Source organism: Dasypus novemcinctus, chromosome 5, assembly GCF_030445035.2.
Source record: "Dasypus novemcinctus isolate mDasNov1 chromosome 5, mDasNov1.1.hap2, whole genome shotgun sequence".
NCBI classification, from domain to species: domain Eukaryota; kingdom Metazoa; phylum Chordata; class Mammalia; order Cingulata; family Dasypodidae; genus Dasypus; species Dasypus novemcinctus.
In genome coordinates, this window is record NC_080677.1 from 131,325,096 (window position 1) to 131,349,037 (window position 23,942).

At 44.6% G+C, this 23,942-nt stretch overlaps 1 protein-coding gene across 2 annotated transcripts in view; it reads left to right on the forward strand.

The window, feature by feature from the left end:
- AOC1 (amine oxidase copper containing 1) overlaps positions 1-6,777 on the forward strand; it is a 36,337-nt gene extending 29,560 nt beyond the window's left edge. For both annotated transcript variants that reach the window (XM_058297574.1, XM_004458266.5), the window contains exons 2-5: positions 1,796-3,384; positions 4,730-5,015; positions 5,430-5,562; positions 5,927-6,777. In XM_058297574.1, coding sequence (XP_058153557.1) covers positions 1,796-3,384; positions 4,730-5,015; positions 5,430-5,562; positions 5,927-6,196 — 2,278 coding nt within the window. In that variant the 3' untranslated portion in view covers positions 6,197-6,777. The remainder of the gene's footprint in view (positions 1-1,795; positions 3,385-4,729; positions 5,016-5,429; positions 5,563-5,926) is intronic.
- Positions 6,778-23,942: the final 17,165 nt, after the last annotated feature.

A 23,942-nucleotide genomic window follows, 5' to 3' on the forward strand; every position in this document is an offset into this window, starting at 1 on the left:
CGTCTCCCCACTGCCCATCGGCACAGCTCGCTTGCACATAGGAACAGAAGATGGCACTGGGGCCGGCCAGGGGGAGGTTGGTTAAAGGAAGAGTCACAAGCTTCCGTTTAGCCTCAGACCACAGTTCTCTTCCACGGCTCTGTCCTCTTTAGGAAAGCAGGAAGAAATTCAGGGATATGAGGTTAAAAAGTGGGAGGAAAGTCAAAACTTACCAGTAGGATGAGCCCTCAACCTGCTCGCTGTTTCTGGACTCCCCTAGTGTCTGCTCACCTGCTCCTTCAGGATGGGCCCTGGAGAGAATGGACCCTGCCGTGCGCCCCCCAGCCTTCCCAAGGTGTCTGAGGACCAAGATACAGCAACCGGGGATATGTCTCCATGAGGGTCACATGCCTGAGCCAAACCTGGGCAGCACCCGAGCTCTGGGCTGGGCGGGGTGGACAGTGGAGGGAAGGGCTTCTCAGGGGGCTTTGCACCTAACACCGGCAGAGGTAGCCAAGGCAGGAAAAGCCACATGAGAACAGCTGCGGCATCCAGTTGCTGACCACCTGACCAGGTGACAGAGCAGTCCTCCGAACGCCCTTCGCTGAGCTCCAGATCAAGAAATGCTTGTTAGTGCCCCAACTAAATACAAAGTGCTGATGGGGCCGAGGGGAGGAGTAAGCCAAGTTAGGGAGGGCCAAAAATAGAATGTTCCTTATAGGTGCCAGGCCTTAGCCAAGTTTGAAAGGAGCTGAGGGATAGGAACTTGGCATGGAGAGTCTGGATGAAGTTTAGCTTCTCTGGAGAGCTACGGCCTCGAGCTGTGTTCCCAACACCGTCTGTGAATCAGATGTGTGACATGTGCAATACTTTTTCCAAAAAACAAGAGCACTCCTAGTGATCAGGTTCTCCCTCCAGGCTTGGACAGCCTGTTTAGTTTTGAGTATGTAAAACTAAAGTGTTGTTCTAAACACTTTGCATTTACTATCTGATTGAATTCTCTCAACAACACTAGGGGATAGGTACTGTTGCTATTATTATTATTTTTTTTCCCTTAGGAGGTACCGGGTGTTGAACCCAGGACCTAGTACGTGGGAGGCAGGTGCTCAACCACTGACCTACATCTGCTCCCTGGTTATTTCTATTTTATCACTGGGAAAAGTGAGGTCCAGAGACTTTAAGCCACTTGCCCAAGGTTGCACAGCTAGCAAGTGATATGTGACTTGCTAGGACTCAAAGCCAGGCGTCCTAACTCCAGAGCCTACTCCTAAAACTTCTCCACTAAATTTCAAAAACGTGTCTACAGAGAACATATTTCGTTTTGAAAAAAATGTGGTTTTGCTGATAATATGGTGACTCACCTCTCCATGACAGCATCAGCACTTTCCAGCCTATGGATGGGGTACAGCCTCAGGGGGGTTTTGCCATAATCTAAACTGCCATAATCTAAGCACAAAGAGGTAAGAACTTGGAATACTGTCTGACTAAGAAAATGTACACAAAAGGGGAAGAGGCGGGGGTTTACAAAGGTGAGAATACCCATAGGACAGTAAAAGCACTGGTGGGCAGGCCAGCAAGGAGGGAGAAAAATCACAACGGGCTAAAAGCACAGACAAGGACTAGGGTGGCAGTGGGAACTGTGTGTGTGGCCGGGGAACTCAGCTGCCACTCAGGACTTTGAAGCAGGGAGAGGGGAAGAAGCTCAGGCCGTAGGGAGACTGCGAGGTTAAGGGACGTTGTTCTCCAAAGCCCTAGCCTGATGGAAACCCATTTCCTCCCATAACACAACTAATTTCATCTCCTCTCCACCTTCCAGAATGATGGGTCGAGAGACCCTGGCACTTGGCTGGAGCGTGGCTGGGATCCTGGTGCTGCAGGTGTTGGCAGCAGCAGAGCACGCCCCGTGGACCGCGCACGGCAAGGCTGGGGTGTTCGCAGATCTGAGCGTCGAAGAGCTGAAGGCCGTGCACCAGTTCCTTTGGTCCAGGAAGGATCTGAAGCTAAAGTCCTCCGAGGCTTTGACCATGGCCAAGAACTCTGTATTCCTCATTGAGATGCTGCTGCCCAAGAAGCAACGTGTGCTGAAATTTTTGGGTGGCGATGAAAGGCGCCCTGTCCGGGAAGCCCGTGTTGTCATCTTCTTTGGAGACCAGGAGAAGCCCAATATCACTGAGTTTGTCGTGGGGCCTCTGCCGAGGCCCTCTTACATGCGAGCGATGGCCCCCAGGCCTGGGCATCACCGCTCCTGGGCGTCCAGACCCATCTCCTTGGCTGAGTATGCCCTCCTAAGCCAATTCCTGGGGAAAGCCACCGAACCCCTGCACACGTTTTTCCTCAATACCACGGGCTTCTCCTTCCTAGATTGCCAGGACCAGTGCCTAACCTTCACCGACGTGGCCCCCCGGGGCTTGGCTTCCGGCCAGCGCCGCAGTTGGCTTATCATACAGTGCGACGTAGAAGGCTATTTCTTGCACCCCACTGGGCTGGAGCTCCTTGTGGACCATGGGAGCACAGACCACCGCGACTGGATGGTGGAGCAGGTGTGGTACAATGGAACGTTCTACAAGAACCCAGAAGAACTAGCCAGGAAGTATGAAAACGGAGAGGTGGATCCGGTGATCCTGGAGACTCTACCTCCCAAGGGCAAGGAGAGCGACGACACAGAGAAACCACCCCTCTTCTCCTCCTACAAGCGACGTGGGGCCTCCCTCACCCCCATCACGGTGAAAGGCCCCCGCGTGGTCCACCCCCAGGGCCCCCGCTACCGACTGGAGGGCAACGCCGTGCTCTACGGGGACTGGAGCTTTGCCTTCAGGCTGCGCTCCTCCGCGGGGCTGCAGATCCTGAACGTGCACTTCGGGAGTGAGCGCGTCGCCTACGAGGTAAGCGTGCAAGAGGCTGCAGCGCTGTATGGAGGACACACGCCTGCAGGCATGCAGACCAAGTACCTGGATGTGGGCTGGGGCTTGGGCAGCGTCACTCATGAGCTAGCCCCTGGCATCGACTGCCCGGAGACCGCCACCTTCCTGGACGCTTACCACTACTACGACACCGACGGCCCCGTCCACTACCCCCGAGCTCTCTGCCTCTTTGAGATGCCCACAGGGGTGCCCCTTCGGCGGCACTTTAATTCCGACTTTCAAGGGGGCTTCAACTTCTATGCTGGGCTAGAGGGCCAGATGCTGGTGCTGCGGACAACTTCCACGGTCTACAATTATGATTACATTTGGGACTTCATCTTCTACCCCAATGGGGTCATGGAGGCCAAGATGCACGCCACCGGCTACGTGCACGCCACCTTCTACACACCCGAGGGGCTGCGCCACGGCTCCCGCCTGAGCACCCACCTCATTGGCAACATGCACACTCACTTGGTGCATTACCGCGTTGACCTGGACGTGGCAGGTAGGACTTGGGTTTGGAGCGACCCGAGCCCCTCTGTCTTGGTTGCCTAAGGCTGTCGAATCTAAGGACCAACAAACGGGTGCCTCAAAACCACAGTAATGTGTCCTCTCACAGGCCTGGGGGCCAGAAGGCCAAAACCAAGGTGTGGGCAGGACCATGCCCCCTCCAAAGCCACTAGGGAAGGGTCCTTCTTTGCCTCTGTCACCTCCTGGTGGCCCCAGGCGTCCCTCAGCTCAGGGAAGCCCCACTCCAGTCTCTGTCTTCATGGGACTGTCCTCTCCCTTGTGTCTGGGTCTCTGTGTCCAGCTCTTTCCATAACACACCAGTCATAGCAGGTTTAGGGCCCACCCTCACCCAGGCGGACCTCATCTTAACTTGACTGCATCTGCAAAGACCCTATTTCCAAATTAGGTCAATTCATAGGTACCAGGGGTTAGGACCTGAACTTTACTTTTTACTTTTTTTTGGGGGGGGGGAGTATTACAATTCAAACCACAACACCCTCCTAGTCAAGCATCTAGCTCAGAGAGATAGCTTACATTCTCTATAGGAGACACCACTAAAAGTCTCTCCTGGTGGCATCAAATCATGAGTATTTGCCCCGGTTGCTTCTGGGAAACCTGCAGTGCTAGAACTTTCTGTGCACCTGAAAAATGGTGCAAGTTAATAGTGCCAAAATTTTACATTGGGTGCCAAAGCGTGAACATGCCCTTGGTGTAAGGCTTCAGCTCAGAATTTGTGCTGGGGCTAGAGGATGGTTAAAGAGAAATGTGTACACAGGGGTGAGGGATAAGTGTAAGACATAGCACTTTCAGGCAGAGTGCAGTGTTGTCTGGAAATACTCGTTGAGTCTCTTGGACTAACGGTGTTGCCGTAGAAAGCATAGCATGGGAAGCTATGGTGTCATGGCAGGATTTAGCCTGCTGTGTCAAATCACATGACGTAACAAGTCCACTAGGGCCAGATGGGCATTGGACTTCCAACCATGCCCTCATTCTCCCCTTTGGGCCCCAAAGGGCACTGGACACCAGCCTGGAGAAGGAAGAGCTGCCCTGCTCTCTAGAGTCACAACCACGGTCAACGGGCTTGGGGTGTAGCTCTTCAGAGGAACTGCCCAGACTGGCTTGCTGCAACCACTGTGACCAGCCTGTCTTCTTGGTCCTCCTGCTCTTTTTAGCCCCTTCTTTCTCCCCACACACCCAGCTCAGTGTAGGCCCCGGATATCCTCTTCATTCCTGCTGGTTGGCTGTTGGCTCTGGTTTGTGTTGGAGAGCCCAGCGCAGAACAGGGAAGTTTCAGTTCGGGGAGCTTGATCCTCATTCTCCCTTCCCCTACACACCTCCAGGCACCAATAACAGCTTCCAGACACTGCAGCTGAAGCTAGAAAACATCACGAACCCCTGGAGCCCGAGTCACTACCTGGTCCAGCCAACTCTAATGCGGACGCAGTACCAGCGGGAGCGCCAGGCAGCCTTCCGCTTCGGACAGACCTTGCCCAAGTACCTGCTCTTCACCAGCCCCGAAGAGAACCGCTGGCACCACAAGCGCAGCTACCGCGTGCAGATCCACTCCATGGCAGACCAGGTGCTGCCCCGGGGATGGCAGGAGGAGCGGGCTGTCACCTGGGCCAGGTAAGGGCAGGATGAGGGGCTCCTCAGCGCTCCTGTGTGTCTCCCTGGTCTGTGTTTCTGTTGCTCTGTGATTCTGTCTGTGTGGTTGTGTGTTGTCTCTGGGTGTATCTGTGTGTGCATGTCTATGTTTCTGAGTGTGTTTGTATGTGTCTTCATGAGTGTGTGTGGGTGTCTTTGTGAGTGTGTGTCTAAGTTTCTGTGCATTTGATGGGGAGGGTGGGGAAAGGGTGGGGAGAACCCCACGCCGAGCACTGAACCTCAGCTGGCAGTGGCTGCCTTCCCACTCCCAGGAGATGAGCTCTCATTTGGGGGAAGTCAGTAACTTCCTCCCATCAGTAACCTGAGGCTGCTCTCTGGAAGGGGCTGGGAGTCTGCCCCAGCACCAAGTCACATGCTTCTCCTCCGCCCTGGCAGGTACCCCCTGGCAGTGACCAAGTACCGGGAGTCTGAGCTATTCAGCAGCAGCATCTATAACCAGAACGACCCTTGGGACCCACCTGTGGTCTTTGAGGAATTTCTTCGCAACAATGAGAAAATTGAAAATGAGGTATTGGCTGTCCCCAACTCTACCCAGCTCCGGCCCTGCCTTCTTCCAGCCCCAGCCCCAAGAACACTCTTCTCAACCAATGGAGGATCCTAACCACCCTCTGCCTGAGCCTGTCCCTCATTCCAGGACGGAGAGTGGTGAATTGCCATGGAAAGAACCCTTTTAGAGGTCGTTACAGACATGCCACTTTCTTTAAAATGGGGCTTGAGGGATTTGAGGGAAATTTCTAGACACGACTGAAAATGCCCAGAGGCCAGCGTGGACTCTGGTGACCAATACTCAGCACCGCCCTGGCCCCTAAAGCCCACTCGCCTTCCTCCTCCTCTGAACCTCCTCATCACTGCCCATTCCCTTTCTCCCACAGGACTTGGTGGCCTGGGTGACGGTGGGTTTCCTACATATCCCACACTCAGAGGACATTCCCAACACAGCCACACCAGGAAACTCTGTGGGCTTCCTGCTCCGTCCCTTCAACTTCTTCCCAGAGGATCCATCCGTGGTGTCCAGAGACACTGTGATCGTGTGGCCTCGGAACAATGGCCCCAACTACGTCCAGCGTTGGCTTCCTGAAGAGTCTGGGGACTGTGGGATGCCTTCTCCTTTTACATACAATGGAACCTACAGGCCTGTGTGAAGGGGCCGCTGCCCCCAACTCCTCCCTGAAGCCTGAGCTCCGCACAGACAGACAATAAACCCATCAGAGCTCAGCTCTGTGTGCTGCTTCTTGGGGAGGGAGGCACTTGCTTGAGGGATGCAAACAGCCATGCATGTGGGACACTAATATACAGATATAAAAGCATTTAACCTTGGGCTACATTTACACTTGGCCTACTCTAATCCACAGAATGCCCTCCGTTACTAACGCATATGGAAATCATTGAAATACTAATTTTTACCTCTAAGATTAGCTTTAAAATATATCTAAGGCTGACAACTCACTCTTGTGGAGGTTGTGGGGAAACTCTTTCATTGCGGATGGGAGTGCAAAATGGTGCAACCCGTAGAGAAGACAATTTGGAAAATCCTATTAGAATTACCCTTTAGCATACCAATCTTATTTGTAGGAATTTATCCCAGAGTTCTACTTATAAGCACAGGAAAAATACATGTACAAGGTTATTCATTGCATTGTTGTTTGTAATTGCAAATGTCGGGTAAGAACCCAAATGTCCATCTACAGGAGAGACCAACTGAATAAATCATGGCACATCCATACGCTGTAATACTAATTTTTTTAAAAAAGATTTATTTATTTATTTATTTCTCTCCACTCCCCCCCCCCACCCACTCGTCCCGGTTGTCTATTCTCTGTGTCTATTTGCTGCACGTTCTTCTTTGTCCGCTTCTGTTGTTGTCAGCGGCATGGGAATCTGTGTCTGTTTTTGTTGCGTCATCTTGTTGTGTCAGCTCTTGGTGTGTGTGTGGCGCCATTCCTGGGCAGACTGCACTTTCTTTCGCGCTGGGCGGCTCTCCTTACGGGGCGCACTTCTTGCGCGTGGGCCTCCCCTATGGGGGGGACACCCCTGTGTGGCAGCGCACTCCTTGCGCACATCAGCACTGCGCATGGGCCAGCTCCACACGGGTCAAGGAGGCCCGGGGTTTCCTGGGGTTTAAACTGCGGACGCCCCAACCACTGGGCCAAGTCCGCTTCCCTGTAATACTAATTGATTGTAAAAGAAATATGAATGAGGATGTTCTCTATGTACTGGTCCAGAAAGGTCTTCAAGATATATTAAGAAGATAAAATAGGTACAGAGTGCTATATATAGTATGCTAACTTTTGTGGAAGTAAAGAAGGAAAGATACATATATATATATACATTTTTTCTATTAGCTTTAAAAGATACATAAGAAACAAATAAAAATGGTTACCTTAGATGATCCTTAGGGAAAATAGGGTGGATGAGGACAGGGATAGGATCAGGATTTCTCAGTGTAAAACATTTCTATACGTTTTTATTTTTTAATCATGTGAATGGATTGTCTACTCAACTAATTAAAATTTAAAATTTAAAAAGGAAGGGAGGAAGGAAAGAGAGTGATAGGGGAGGGAGGGAAAAAAGGAAAAAATGAATCTCCTAGTGCTGAGAACTAGTACCATAGTAGCTGACCAGGAAGGATGTGATAGAAAGAATAATGGCCCCCAAAGACATCCACATCCTAATTCCCATAACCTGTGAATACGTAACCTTACATAGAAAAAAGAAAGCACTTTGCAGGTGTGACCGTGAGCTGAGGAAATAATTCTAGATTATCAAGGTAAAACTCAACATAATCACAAGGGTCCTTGTAAGAAGGAAGCAGGAGGTCAGAGAGAGATGCTGTGCTGTTGGCTTTTCAGAAGGGGCCACAAGCCAAGGAAGCTGGAAAGGTGGCCTCTAGAAGCTGGAAAAGGCAAGGAAAAAATTCTCCCCTAGAGCCTCCAGAAGAAATTCTTTTGACTTCCGACTCCCAGAACCGTAAAATAATAAATTTGTTATTTTCAGCCTTTAAGCTTGTGGTAACTTGTTATAGCAGCAATAGGAAACTAATACACTGGGTATGGAATTTCCTATCCTGAAATGCTGTTGATGGAGGAAAACAGAACAAGTGAATGGACAGAGTAATCTTAACTGTCCCTCCCAAGTCTATGGGCCCTGTATTCTGCTCAGCACTCTGTCACCCAAGGCAAGCCCCAGGACCAAGAGGGTTGAGTAATCAATTAAAAGTTTCAGGGCAGCCAAACCAAACCGGGGAAGTAAAACTGGTTCTTGGTTTTTAAACAGTTAAAATAGTTTCAACCTTTCTCTCCTCCAAAAAGGCAGAAAGGACTGGTTTAAGAGGGCTCATATTAGCGTAGCGTTGGAAACCAGAAGGGTTCCCATAGGTAAGTGGCTCCTTTACATAAGCAGAGTTGTAGGTGTATGAGTATTGCCACCCCAGCTGCCTGGGGTACAGCTGGAAAACCAAAACCCATCCCTTACTTTCCTTGTGTCTTTTCATAGTATGGTTACTTGTGTTCTGCATTTGGTGGGCTTTCAGCAGTGCTTGTTGAATGACTAAGTGACAGCCTAGGAAATATAAATTCTAAATTAGACATACTCCTCGAAACCAGAGGGCTCCTTTCACCCACCCTCTTGAGTTTTTGTCCTCTGTCCCTAATAATGATTTTGACTTTGGCCTTTTCCTTAACTACAACAGCATCATCTACCCATCCAACCCCCATTAAAGAGGATGGTAAAAGAACTGTGCCTCATCCCTGTGAAACTAATCCTGAAAATCCCAGGGACTTCCCTCCCTTCTCTTGCAGGTTTGGTTCACTGATGGTTCTAACAGGTATCATTGTCCCAATGCCTTCTTCTCTAGTCCTTGGTTTCTACTTCTCATAATTTCTGTCATTGCTCATCCTTCCTTTAACTATTGTTTAAGCTCCAGCATGTGACTGGACAGGGGTACAAAGATGAGGAAGACAAAGGCCCTGCCCTCAAAATGTCCACAGTCACACTGCAGAGATGACTCAGAGAGACAGTACAATACAGTATGATGGGCGCTATCATGCAGAGATGTGACGTCTCTCAGGTGGTCACTTTTTAAAAATTAAATCTAATCAGACCCTAGAACTGTTAGCAGACCCAAGAAATGTCATACATGGCTTGGACTTTGTTAATTCATTTAACAATTATTCATGATGTGTCTACTGTTATCCTCAACTGTGCAGCATCACCTGGACTTGGAAGGCCACCTGTTCAGGCACATTAATTCCTCCTGTGTACATTTTACATCTGTAGGTGCCCTGGCTCAGGCAGTGGACCTTCCCAGGTGGGAGACAGGTGCCCAGAAGACAGGCCACTCAAGAATCGCCCTGTGATGGTTAGGCTATTGTGTCAGCTCGGCCAGGTAATTGTGCCCAGTTGTTTGGTCAAGCAAGCACTGGGCTAACTGTAATACAAGGGCATTTACGGACTTCAGTCACCATTGACTTTACTGCAGTGGTAAATCATAGATAACTGATTACAATTACATCAACCAGGGAGATTGCCATCAGCAGTGAGTGATGCTGTATCCAATCAGTTGAATGTCTTAAAAGGGGAAGTGATTCCAGCCTTGAGTGAGAATTTCCCAGCTTGTCTTTGGACAGCCAACATCTCCCAGAACTCATCAAGAATCTTCACTGGAATTTCACTGGAGCCCCTGGTTGCAGCGTGTGGAACCTGGACTTGTGCATCCCCACAGTCACGTGAGAGACTCTGATAAAATCTCTTACTATCGACAGATATCTCTTGTTGATTATATTTCCTTAGAGAACCCTGACTAATACACCCCCTTATCAGCCTGAACCTCTGAAAAGATGGACAGTCCTAAGAAGCCCCAAGTCGAATTTCATCCAGCCAACTAAGGGACCTATAACTGTTAAGAATAACCTCCCAGACTTCATAAGGACTAACAGTGGGATAAGTAGGGCAAGATCTCTATGTGCTGGAGGAATCCAGAAAAAACTATCATAAACAAAGAAATCCTGGGGCTTTGAGCAACCTTGCTTTGATTGTGCTAGGCCATCTTTGCCTAAATCCCTGAGTGGCCCAGTGGGCCAAGACCTCCATTGCTATGCTCCTCTGTCTTTGAGAATCCAGAAACCTTCCTCTTGACATAAGCTCCCTCCAGAACTAGACACTTACCTTCCTAATATATGAGCAGGCCTTAGCTAATATTCAAGCCAGTAGCTTGCGATGATGTGAGCTACTGCCTACCAGAACCAGAGACATAATTTGTGGGTCCAAGTCAAATGTAGGGCCCCTTGTTCGAAAATTAAGAGAGCAGTAATGTCATCAACTGGTGACATACAACATCCCCTGAAAAAGTGTTCACAGAGATTCAGCAAATAAAAGGACAATTCCCACTTGCTTAGAACTTGGAAGTATGGTAGAGATTGGAGAAGGGCTCTACGAATGCTAAGTTGAATAAAGAAAAATATGAGGTAGGAAATGTCCACCCTGGACCCACTGGTCCATTGCCTTGCCCTCACTCGGTCCCCTGCAGCTTGGGGAGTTGCTTAGAGGCAGCAGCTCAGATCCCTACCACCTCCTACTGCAGACAGCTGCATTAGAACCCCACCCATATCCAGTGACAGGCATCCAAGTCCACAGAGATCCAGGGCAGAACAGCTGCGAGGAGTGCTGCACATAAAAGGGACCCCAAGAAAGAGAGAGAGAGGGAGAGAGAGAGACTGTGGTAAAACTGTAACTGAAAAGTGCTGTGCTCACTCAATCCAGTTTGTGTTGACAAGATCATTTAAACACAAAATGGACTTTTCGGAATGAACACCTTTCTGAACTGACCCCATCTTGCCTCTGGGTCAGGATACCATAATGGGAAAGGGACTTAACTGAACTTCTATAAGAGACGAGGGTCCCCAAAATGAAAAGAGTAAAGAAAACAGGGCACTGACTAAGGGAGATAATTTACACAAACCGAAGTTGCTGGGGAGAAAATTCTGCACACACACAAATTGAACAGATCAAGATTCCTGGAGAAGGAACAGAGGAAAGGAAGTTTTCTCCCAGAAGTGAAATAATTACACAAAAAATGCAGAATTAAAAACTGTACCACATATGAGGGAGTATGGGATTTTTCCTTTAGAGTGATGAAAACATTCTAAAATTGACTGAGATGATGAAATGACTGTGATGAAAATAAGAGCCACTGAGTGAACACTTTGAGTGGATTGTACAAAGCATGGGACTGTATAACCCAGGAAATCCAGGGGTGGAAAATGGACCATGGTTAACAAGACAAATATGAAAATGTTCTCTCATGAACTATAACAAATGTATAATACTAATACAGGGTGAAATAATCAGGTGGGTTGGGGAAAAATACACCAAATGTAGGATATGGGCTATAGTTAGTAGTAATATTTCGATGATGCTCTTTCATAGTTTGTAACCAATGTTTCATAACAATGCAAGGTTTTGGTGGTGGGATGATATATGGGAGCCCTGTATGATGATTTGCATGCTTATTTTGTAAGCTCACAGCTTTTACTATACATTTATTGTTTATGTATGTTCATGTATGAATGATATATTTTTCAATAAAATTTTATTTTAAAAAATTTGTTCCACAAATGCAGGGCAAGAATTAGATGGTTACGGGCTGAGAAAATTGAATCAGTTGAACATGGGCAATTCTAAAGGTCTAGAATAAGTTGGAACAAGCATCAAAGAAGAGCCTTAACACAATGCCAGTCAACAATAAAACCTCAGACAAGAGTTAACTTATCAAGATAATCAGATGCCTAGACATCAACAAAAAATTATAAGCCATACTAAGAAAGAGGAATACATGGCTCAATCAAGGGGGTAAATTAAAACTTCAGAGGAGACACATAATTTGAAACAATCAAAGAAGATCAAACAAATCTCTTAAATTAATTCAAGGAGATGAAGGAAAATATGACTGAAGATATCATGGATAGTAAGAAGACGCTGGGTGAGCATAAAGAAGATTTTGAAAGTATGCCAAGAAAAATAACAGGTCTTATGGGAATGAAAGTCACAGTAGGTGAGATTAAAAATAAATTAGAGGGTAGCAGATGTGGTTCAAGCAGTTGAATGCCTGCTTCCCACATGGGAGGTCCCAGGTTCAGTTCCTGGTGCCTCCTAAAAACAAACAAACAAAAAAACAGCAACAATCAAAAAAAAAAAACAAAAAAAAAAAAACAAGCCAGAGGAGCTTATATGGGGTTGAGGACTGGCTCCCCACATTTGAGGTCCCAGGTTCAATCCCCAGTCCCAGTACCTTAAAAGAAAAAAAACGTTAGAGGGGAGCAAGTGTGTCTTGATAGTTGAGTATGTGTTTTGCATGTATAAGGTCCTGGGTTCAATGCCCAGTACCTCCCAAAATAAACAAACAAATACATTAGCAGAGTTGAACAGACAGAAGAAAGGATATGTGAGCTAGAAGACAATACCCAAAATTGAACAGGTGGAAGAACAGAAAGAGAAAAGAAGGAAAAAATTGAGCAAGGTCTCAGGGAATTGAATGACAATATGAAGCACACAAGCATAAGGAGAAGAGAAGGGAAAAGAGGCAGAAAGAATATTTGAGGAAATAATGGCCCAAAATTTCCCAACTCTCATGGAAGACAAATATACATGTCAAGAAGCACAACATATTCCAAACAGAATAAATCCTAATATAGCTACTACAAGATACATACTAATCAGTTGTCAAATGCCAAAGATAAGGAGACAATTTTGAAAGCAGCAAGAGAAAACCAATTTGTTACATACAAGAGGTCCTCAATAAGACTAAATTCTGATTTCTCACCAGAAATCATGGAGGCAAGAAAGCAGTAGTACATATTTTTAAGGTAAAGAAAGGGGAAAAAGGGCAGCAGACTTGGCCCAGTGGTTAGGGCGTCTGTCTCCCACATGGGAGGTCCGCAGTTCAAACCCCACGCCTCCTTGACCCATGTGCAGCTGGCCCATGCACAGTGCTGATGCACGCAGGGAGTGCCCTGCCACGCAGGGGTGTCTCCTGCATAAGGGAGCCCAACGTGCAAGAAGTGCATCCCGTAACGAGAGCCGCCCAGTGCAAAAGAAAGTGCAGCCTGCCCAGGAATGGTGCTGCACACACGGAGAACTGACACAACATGATGACACAACAAAAAGAAACAGATTCCCATGCCGCTGACAACAACAGAAGTGGACAAAGAAGATGCAGCAAATAGACACAGAGAACAGACAACTGGGGGGGAGGGGAGATAAATAAATAAATAAATAAATCTTTTTTAAAAGGGGGGGTGCCAGTCAAAATTTCTTTTCTTTTTTTTTAAGATTTATTTATTTATTTAATTCCCCCCCCACTCCCCTGGTTGTCTGTTCTCTGTGTCCATTTGCTGCGTCTAATTTCTTTGTCCGCTTCTGTTGTTGTCAGCGGCACGGGAAGTGTGGGCAGCGCCATTCCTGGGCAGGCTTGCACTTTCTTTCGCGCTGGGCGCGTGAGCAGGGGAAGCAGCACCCCTTTTGCTGACTAATACACACCCAGGTAGTGGTGTTCCTGGGGACTACGGAGACACCCAGGTCCTATGGTCATGGCAGATGGCTCTGAAGTTCAATGACTTGCCAGTGGGCCCTACTTTGGAATTTGTGCTACTGGAGTGTGATGGAGTTGGACTCAAATGTGACTTCTGTACACATGCCTCTTCTGTCACTTTCACTGAACCTGTGGTTGGCACTGGGGTTGGTGTATCCTCAGGAGACTAGAATGTCTGGACAGTTTATTTGCCAGCTGGGTTCTGAGCCTCAGCAGAGTTGCCACGCCTACTCTCAGCTTATTGGATTTACCCAGGTGAGCTAACAAGGAGATGAGTATGGTCAACCACCACACCAAGGAACCGAGAGAGTCTACAACTGCAAGCAGGAGAATCCCGAGGGATCTAAGACCCCTCTCAATTTAGAAGTGGAGTGGGCATCACCATCCTAGGGTCCTTAGGATGGAGGAATAAAACATGGACTAGAGTGGACTTACTGATATTCTACTATAAAAATATTGTGACGAGTAATAGAAGAAATTTTAGCATCAAGGTGGAGAAAGTGGCCACAGTAGTTGCTGAGGGCAGGGAGAGGGTAGAAGAGATGAGACGTGGGGACATTTTTGGGATTTTGAGTTGCCTTAATGATATTGCAAGGTCAGATGCTGGACTTTATATATCCTGTCATAACCTACTGAATATACTTGGGGAGAGTGTGAACCAAAGGGTAAACTATTATCTGTGTGGTGCAGCAGTGCCCCAAAATGTATTCACTGAGTGAGATGAGGGTGCTGCAATGATGAGGGAGGTTGTTGGAGTGGGAGGAGTGGTGTAGGGGAGTGGGGGATATACAGGAACATCTTATATTTTTTAGTGTAACCTTTTTTTTGTGATGTATATGTCTTCAAAAAAATACAATTTAAAAAAAAAAAAAAAAAAAAAAAAAAAAAAAAAAAAATACAATTTACAAAAATGATGTGGTGGGGAGTGGGGAGTGGGTTATATGGGAAACTCTTATGTTTTTTGTCTTTTTTTATGTTTTTGATGTAACATTCCTTTTGATCTATTAATTTAAAAAAATTTTTAAAATAAAATAAAAAAGTAAAAAAAATAATAGTTGGAAACTTCAATATACCACTCTCATCAATAGAGAGAACACCTAGACAGAAGATCAATAAGGAAACAGAGAACTTTAATTATGTGATAAGTGAACTAGACCTAATAGACATATAGAGAAAATTGTATCCCAAAACTGCAGGATATACATTCTTCTCAAGTGTGTTAAGCCCCGGCCAGCGGGGCAGGGAACGGGGGCTCGTGGCTGCGTGGAGGAGAATGGTGAGACAGGAGACGTGAGGAATGACAGCGAGACAGGGTGAGGATCAAGCTGCAAAGTTTCATTGCGAGAACAAAGCATTTATACTCTTGGGAAGGGGAGGGGTAGTGGGAGGGATGGCGGTTAGGGATTGGCTATTGCTGTTGCTGGGGTGGAGTGGCAGGGTTTAGGGATTGGTGACTGCTGTTGCTGGGGTGGAGTGGCAGGGTTTAGGGAACAAAGGAGCAGGGAGGGAGAAGAACCAGGAAATGGGCTCCGCTCTGGCGGCCATGCCATTGGCATTGCTGATCTCAGCGTATGCCCGCACCAATTGTCCCCAACACAAGTGCACATGGATCATTCTTCATGATAGACTGTATGTTAAAACAAGTCTCAATAAATTGAAAAAGATTGATATTATACAAAGCATCTTCTCTGACCACAATGGAATGAAACTGGTAATGAGTAACAGGCAGAAAACTGGAAAATCTACAAATACATTTAAGTTAAATAATACACTCAATCAGTGAGCCAAAGAAGAGATTGTGAGGGAAATCAATAAGTATCTTGAGATGAACAAAAATAAGGACACAACATATCAAAACTAATGGTATGCAGCAAAGGCAGTGCTCAGAGGGAAATTTACAGCCCTCAATACTTATATTAAAAAAGAAGAAAAAGCTAAAATCAAAGACTTAACTGCACACCTGGAGGAACTAGAAAGATAATAGCAATTTAATCTCATAAAAGCACTTTCTGCCCCCAAAATGAGATAAATATTAAATGTATATGCCAGTTGTGGTAAATATTTCATACTAACTAAATTCGAACTTAGGCAAATTAGAGCAACTATACACCTGACCCTAAGTTATCTTGGCGGTAAACTTTTTTCTTTTACTAAAAAGATATGATTACCTAAACATTTCTCTTAACTAAAGTTTCCTCAAAGACTTATCCTAAACTTTTGGCCACTTACCAGCTGTTTATCAGAGCATATGTATTAATTATCTCATTAATCTCAATCTCACCTCTTAAATTTCCCTCTGCCTCTCCCAGTTAGGGGAAGATGTTTGTAATTTGTTGCCATAAATGTGATTATTGACTTGCTCTCTTGAACTACATTGTGCCCTGGGGCCACTGCAAGCTCCATATCCTATAACCCAAAATTTCTAATAGTTGAAAGTCCAAGAAAAACCTGGCACTTAAAGAAAACATATCAAGCGTAGATGTCTGATCAAGGATTTGGCCAGGAATTTGAAAGTATCCCTACCAAACTCTCATGCTCATTTGCCATAGTATCCAAGGATCCATTTGCAAAAGTCACTGTATCTCCCATCTCTGCTTGAGTTGATTCCATGTTATAGTTATCTACTGCTACATAATAAACCACACCAACTTAGTGGCATAAAATAAAGTTTATTATGCTCATGAATTCTATGGGACAGGGATTCAGTAGTACACACTTGAAATGACTTGTCACTGCTCCATAATGTCTGAGGCTTTGGCTGAGAGGAATCTTCTGGAAGCTCTTTCCCTTATGCTTCTGACACCTGGGCTGGGATGACTTGAAGAAGGCTGTGCTCAGCAGAGGCTACAGACTGGGACACCCACACATGGCCTCTGCGTGTGTGGCTTGGGCTTGCTCACAGCATGGCAGCCTCAGGGTAATTAGACTTCTTACATGGAGACTTGGGTCTTCAAGAGTGAGTATTCTAGCATACAAGGAGCTGGCTGGCTTTTTATGGCCTAGCTTCAAAAGTCACATGGTGGGGGAAGCGGCTGTGGCTCAATCAGCTGGGCTCCCGTCTACCATGTGGGAGGCCCTAGGTTCACGTCCCAGGGCCTCCTTGTGAAGGCAGGCTCACCCGCACACCGTGCAGCACCGCCCAGCCTGCAGACACCGTGAAGAGCCGACTCAGCAAGGTGACACAACAAAGGAGGGAGACAAGCAAAAACACAGAAGAGCGTGCAGAAAATGGACACAGAGAGCAGACAGCAAGCAAGCTGCAAGGAGGGAGGGGAAATAAATTAAATAAAGACACAGAAGAAAGAACACACAGCGAATGGACACAGAGAGCAGACAGCTCACAAAAAAAAAAGAAGTCACATGGTGGGACTTCTGCCATACTCTGTTGGTCAACGCAGTCACAAGCTCACCCAAATGGAAAGGGAGGGGACAGAGATCCTGCATCTCAGTGGAAGAAGGGTCAAAGAATTTGGGACCATGTTTTAAAACTGTCATATCCATGACTTACTTCCCATATTACCAAAGCAACCCTCCATCTTCTGAAGCTGTAAAAATGTTTCAAAGATAGTCTTAGTTCCACCCTCTCAAAACAACCTTCTGAGCACAAGGGCTTAGGGCATTAGTGCTTGTCATTACTGTAATCAACCTGGACATTAAAAAAGAAACTCTAATATTTTCCGAAAACAGCAGCACCCTCCACCCCCCAATGCTCTTTGTCCTCTAAGAAAGCAAAGTGCCTTCAAATGTAACTGCCAGAGCTGCCTCTGGAAACAGCAGAAACTTTTCCAGTTGTCTGGGTCACATCTTTCGACGAAACAGATCTGATAATTGGAAACAAAATGAGGGCATGTGGGGTCTGATCAGTGCTAGGGCGACCTTGTCTGCCTTTTTTTTTTTAATTGACCTCTCTTTTTTTTTTTTCCTCTATTTTTTTAAAATGTCACATTCAAAAAATATAAGAGGTCCCCATATACCCCCCACCTCCCTCACTCCACTGCTGCCACATCAACAACCTCTTTTATCATCATGGGACATTCAGTGCATTTGGTGAATACATTCTGGAACACTGATGCACCACATGGAGAATGGTTTACACTGTAGTCTGCCTTGAACCCCACTGCCCTCATTTGCGGGTTCCTGAAATCAAATTGAGCAGACCAGGGTAAGAAAGTAAGTTCCATATATATCCCTGTTCTTTCTGCCAAAGACATAAAATTTAAACTCCACCCTTTCTTGTAAAATGCTCTTCTAGGCTGTTCAGACTCATTCTTTCGGTCTCACCTATCCCTCACCAGGGCCTACTCCCGCACCTGGACCTAATCTAGGACGTTATAACTTTCCCTCCTCCCAAGACCAAGACTGCCAATTGGATTTTTCTTTTCAGCCTTGCAAGATATTATAAAAATTGGATTCCTAGTTTTCCTTTGATGGCTAGTTTTCCTTTGATGGCCGTTATTGACTTGCTTAGGGCTGGGTGGATTGAGCTCCTTGTTTGGAACAGAACTGGCCAAGATTCCTTTATGGAAACGAAGCATAGTTTGCTCAACACTCCCTCTCTGGGACACCCTGATGACAAATTACCTTTTTTTAAATACAGATATTATTGACTATAGGGGCAGTTCCTACCTTAAAGATAATCCAGAAATCTATCAAGTTGAATAAATTATATTTACAGAAGGAAAATACTGTCAGAAATAGTAAAAAGTAAAGTAGCAAATTAAAGTCATAACAAACAAACCAGTCTGGGCAACTTTTGGGGAAGAGCTGTGTACAGAAAAGATGGGGGGTGGGGTTTAAAAAATGAATTAATAAAATAAAATTATAAAAAGAAAAGAAAAGATGGGGGCAGGGGAGGTTGGCTTAGAATTCTTTCTGCTAGACCTAGAGAGTAGGAATGATAGGGACAAGGGGAATGTAATAGAATAAGCCTTGTTTTGCATAGTTTGTCCTGTAATCCCCCAATTTAGTTTTTTTTTCTTCTTCTTCCTTGCAACAGTAGCCACAGAAGACAAATCATTATTAAAACAGGGGAGCAGATATGGCTCAAGCAATTGAGCACCTGCTTCCCACATGGGAGGTCCTGGGTTTGGTCCCGGTGCCTCCTTAAAAACAAAAACAAAACAAGCAAACAAATGAAAAAACCAACTTAGGGAAGCTGATGTGGCTCAGTGTTTGAGTGCCAGCTTCCCACACACAAGGTCCAGGCTCAATCCCCCGCCCTGGTACCTTAAAACGACAACAACAAAAACATATTTAGGAGGAAAAAACATTTATATAGGGAGCAGGTATAGCTCAGTGGTTGAGTGCATGTCTCCCATGCACAAGGTCCAGGGTTCAATCCACAGTACCTCCTTAAAAAAATAAGTAAATAAATTTTAGAAACAGATATATAGCTTTGGAAGGGGGTAATTGAATAAAACCCAATTACCAACTTTCAAAAACTCTAGTAGGTAAAAGAAAATGTTCTGGAAAACAATGGAAAGATCTTCCTGGGCCAAATTAAACAATTTAGCATATTTTCCAGTCTGATAGTATGCTTTTGAGGTTGTTCATAACTTTAGGATATCTTGAAAGTGAAGGGGTTTCAACTGCTAATGAAGGAAAAATAAAAAATAAAATAAACATTTATTGTGTGAAGAAATGACTAAATATTTTAATGTTATAGAGGTTTTAGCTATAATTAAAATTCCTGGTCATTCTTGGACAAATACAGGAGAAAATACTGGTAAACATGAGGCAAATGCAGCTGCAAAAATGCAGCAACAAATCCCATTCCTGTTTCTGTGATGCCTTTTGAACCAAACAACTCTATTAGAAATATTAAAAAGGAAAGGAGAATTGCTGGCTGCTTTTGTAAGCTGCAATTAAATCATGGCTTGGTCCTTCCTAATTTATCTCCAGAAATCTGTTTTGGAAATTATTCATAATGTAACTCATTGAATACTGATAAATTGGTAAACTGAAGAAAGCAATATTTCTGGAAACCTTCCATGAGCCATGACTGCTAAGTATAATACAGGGAAGCAGATGTGGCTCAACAGATAGAGCATCAGCTTACCATATAGAAGGTCTAAGTGTTCTATACTCAGGGCCTCCTGGTTCGTGTGGTGAGCTGGCCCATGCGCAGTGCTGCTGCACCCAAGGAGTACCAGTGCATGCAGGGATGCCCCCATGTAAGGGTGCCCGCTGTGCAAGGAGAGCCACCCGCACAAAACCACAGCCTGCCCAGGAGTGGGGCTGCACACACGGAGAGCTGACACAGAAAGATGACACAACAAAAAGAGACACAGATCCCCATGCTGCCTGATGAGAATACAAGCAGATACAGAAGAACACACAGGGAATGGATACAGAAAGTAGACAATGGGGGTGGGGATAAATAAATAAATAAATTTTAAAAGTATAGTACAAGCATACAGTTTTATTCAACTTCAGTATATTCTCCCTAGGATTATGCAGGTACGGATGAAATAAGCTGGCATCATATCTATTGGATCTTTAGAATGATGAAAAATATGTTTGTATTTAATGAAATTAGTTATTATGTTGACAAACTTTATTTTAATAATAATTGTGTTTTGTAGGATTATGAGGATAGTTCAAATATCTTTTTGGTAACTTAAAATTATGCTTTATTAAAGAAAAGAGTGTAGTTTTGTCCTAACATAAAGTGGCTAGTTTTCACAGAGCGAGAAGCAGAAATACGTAAAATAAGACCTGAATGGATATCAAAAGTTTAGAGGGTTTATGAAATTGAATTTTGTTTGTTGTAGTCAATGCTGACTAAAATTTAATAAGCTTACTTTAAGGGAGTATGGTTTTGCCCTGAAGTGAATTAACTGGTCTTCACAGAATCTGAAGGAGGAATGTACGGGACAAAACCTAAATTAATAAATAAGGTTATTTCACCAAGTGCAATGAATGTCTCATGATGATGGAGGAGGTTGTTGATGTGGGAGGAGTGGGGTGAGGGGGGTGGGGGGTATATGGGGACCTCATATTTTTTGAATGTAACATTAAAAATTTTAAGACAATATAAACAAATAAATAAAGTTATAGAAAGTTTATGGAAATGATTTTATCAGTCATGGTCAATGTTGACTAAGATTTGACAAGCTTATTTATCAAATAGTATACTGATGCAAAACTAGAATTTGTGTTTTTTTTCTGTTAAAGTGACAAGGTTTTATTAGATTACTGGTCTGTTTTTAGTAAAAGGTTATAAGGGTTTTTTCCCCCTGAATAGTCAATATAAAAGGCAGAGAGTCTGTGTCTTATAAACTTTTTCTTTATGTCAGACTTGTCATATCCTTGGTGGTTTAAGAAAAAACAAAGACTACGTCTTATCAAAATAATAATCGTTGGTGTTTATATTAACTTTATCATACGTCATTATCTTAGAAAACATGTCTTCTCACTTCTGAAGGATTAAGTCTTTTTTTTACAATCAGGTCTCCTATTTTACTCTTTTGTTTTCACTTTGGTTAAATAAAGAACCAAATGTTGTTTCACAGTGACCCATTTTCCTGGTTAACGTAATGTTCAAACCTAACAACTTTTGACATTTTGCCTTCTCAAAATCAAAACTTAAAGGATATATTTTTATTTCAAACTGCTGCAAGTGTTTTTTCACCTTATAGAAAGTGAAGTGCTAAAAAATGGTTAAGTTTGTTTAATATGTTATGAGTTGCATTGGATGTGCTTAGGAAGTATTATAAAAATTAAAAGGAATTTTCTAACTTTTTATTAGTTGCATTTGTATGGCTAAAATGTTATTCATATACATGTTTAGAGATTGTATAAAATTCCCAGAGATTTGACAATGTTCACATGGTCCCTCTTATGGCCTCATACTGATCTGCATAGTATTAGACAACAGTTTAGTATTGTTAGTTATGGTTTTAGTTATTTTTGAAATGTTATATGTCACAGAAACAACCAAATTTCCTTGTCAGTTACATTGCTTTACTCTGACGCTTCTCTAAAGGTGCAGGCAGTCAACTGCAAGTTGGAGTTTATCTTCAACAAAAAGGAACTTTAAAAGAAAAGAAAGTCAAGTATATATATGATGTACTGCCTGTTAATTATCATAACCCTGGTAAAAGTGTAAAGGTGAAACAGGAAAAATCTTCTGCTATGGTCAGTAGTTAATAACCACAATGCAAGTTAGTTGTCAAATGTTTTTATTTTTTAAATAACTTCTTTTGGAAGATCCTCCTAAGGGAATTAGGGCCTAGACTGTGAGCTCTTGCAGCAGTCGTATTTGTTCCTGGACTGTAGTTGTTATTTATAAATTCTGAAGATACTTTGCTCTTTGTGTGTAACCTAGTTGCTCCCTGGAACTTGGGGTGTCTGTGTGACACCTGAAACTCAGAGTTGGAGTTCTCCAGCACCGGAAATATAATGAAGGAGCTTCATTAATTCTAGAAAATGTTACCATGCAACAAATTTAAAGAAGCTGAAGAAGGGATCAGATTTCAAGTGGGGATATGAATGGGGCTGATCTGGTTAAGACTAAGGTGAATCAGAATACAAGATATAGGGTGATATTGTCTGTATTTTAGGACTTTAATTTCAGTGTGAGACCAAAAGGGTGGAAAAAATTATTTTATCCAAAAATTTAAATTTTCTGTGGAACACTATCTGATTTAACCTGTCTGGCCAGTTATTTAGGTAAAGAGGAAAGGACAAGTGAGTTTATATGGCTACAAGTCTCCAAAAAAGAGCCAGGAGGTCGTCAGAGGGGTGATGCTTATGCACAACTCAGCAGGGTACCAGAGACAGCCAAGGTAGGTGGAAACCCAGGTGCTGGTTCTCCTGAGGGCTGCAGAGACCCACAGGTTCTATGGTCGAGGCAGATGGCTCTGGAGTTCAGGGCCATGTCAGTTTGCCCTACTTTGGAGTTTGTGTTCCTGAGTGTAATGGAGTTGGACTCAGATATGACCTTTCTACACATGCCTCTTCTGTTACTTTTACCGGACCTGTGGTTGGTTTTTGGGTTGGTATATACTCAGGACACCTGAATCTCTGAACTGTCCATGTGACAGCCAGGCCCTGGGCCTCAGCAGACTTGAGGCTCCTATCCTCTGGTTTGCTGGACTTATGATGGCCAACTAACAGGGAGGTGAAGAAAGTCAATCACCACACCAGGGAGCCTAGAGTGCCCACAGCTGCAAGCAGGAGAATTGCATCCATCATCCATGTGGAATCTAAGCCCCCTCTTGATGTAGAGGGGACTGGACATAACCATCCCAGGTCCACAGGATGGAGGAATAGAGTATGGATTAGAGTGGACTTACTGGTGTTCTGCTGGGGAACTATTGTGAATAGTAAGGGAAGAAATTGTAGTAGTGATGTGGAGAAGGTGGCCACAGTGGCTGCTGATGGTAGGGAGAGAGAAGAGATATGGTATGGGGGCATTTTCAGGATTTGGAGTTGTCCTAGGTGGTGCTGCAGGGACAGTTGTTGGACGCTGTGTGTCCTGTTGTGGCCCACTGGGTGGACTGGGGGAGAGTGTGGATTACAATGTGGACCACTGTCCCTGTGGTGCAGTGGTGCTCCAGAATGTATTCGCCAGGTGCAGTGGATGTGCCACAATGATGGAAGAGGTTGTTGATGTGGGAGGGGTGGGGTGGTTGGGGTGGGGGTATATGGGGACGTCATATTTTTTTAATATAACATTTAAAGGAAAATAAAGAAGAAAAGAAAAAAAGAGTAAAATAGAAGTTAACATGATTGTAAGAAAAAAGCTTAATTCCATTTTATCTAACATGAAACCTAGGATAGGGAATGAGATCTTAGTATTCTGTACAAGTTAATGTATTACCCTGAGGCTTTTCAGATGATTTAGGCCATGAAATGAAAAAAATATTTATAAGGTCTCTCCTGAGACTGGGGAAAAGAAACCACAAACTGCCCCCCCTGGAGGAATTCCTGCTGTTCTCTCAAGCAATAGGGACTCCCAGTTTACTAAAACTGTAATCAAAGAACTTTGCAAAGTCTAAATCTTAGATCCACTTCTTTTAGAAAACATAAATTACCCCCATTTGAACTTATAACAGGGAGACCTATTAAAATAAACTCTGGAATATGTGAGCCCTGCCTAATAGGTGTTCCAGTCCAGTTCCTGGAGGGACATGGGTCAGGGCTGCTGTGAGAAACAACCCTGAGTCAGATATAAGCTTTTATGGGACTTACAGAATGAAAATAGCACTCCATAAAGAGGTAGGAAAATGAGGGGCAATATAAAGGCTCTCAGTACAAAGACGTATCATAACAAAGTTTCTGCTAGGGTCACATGAAGC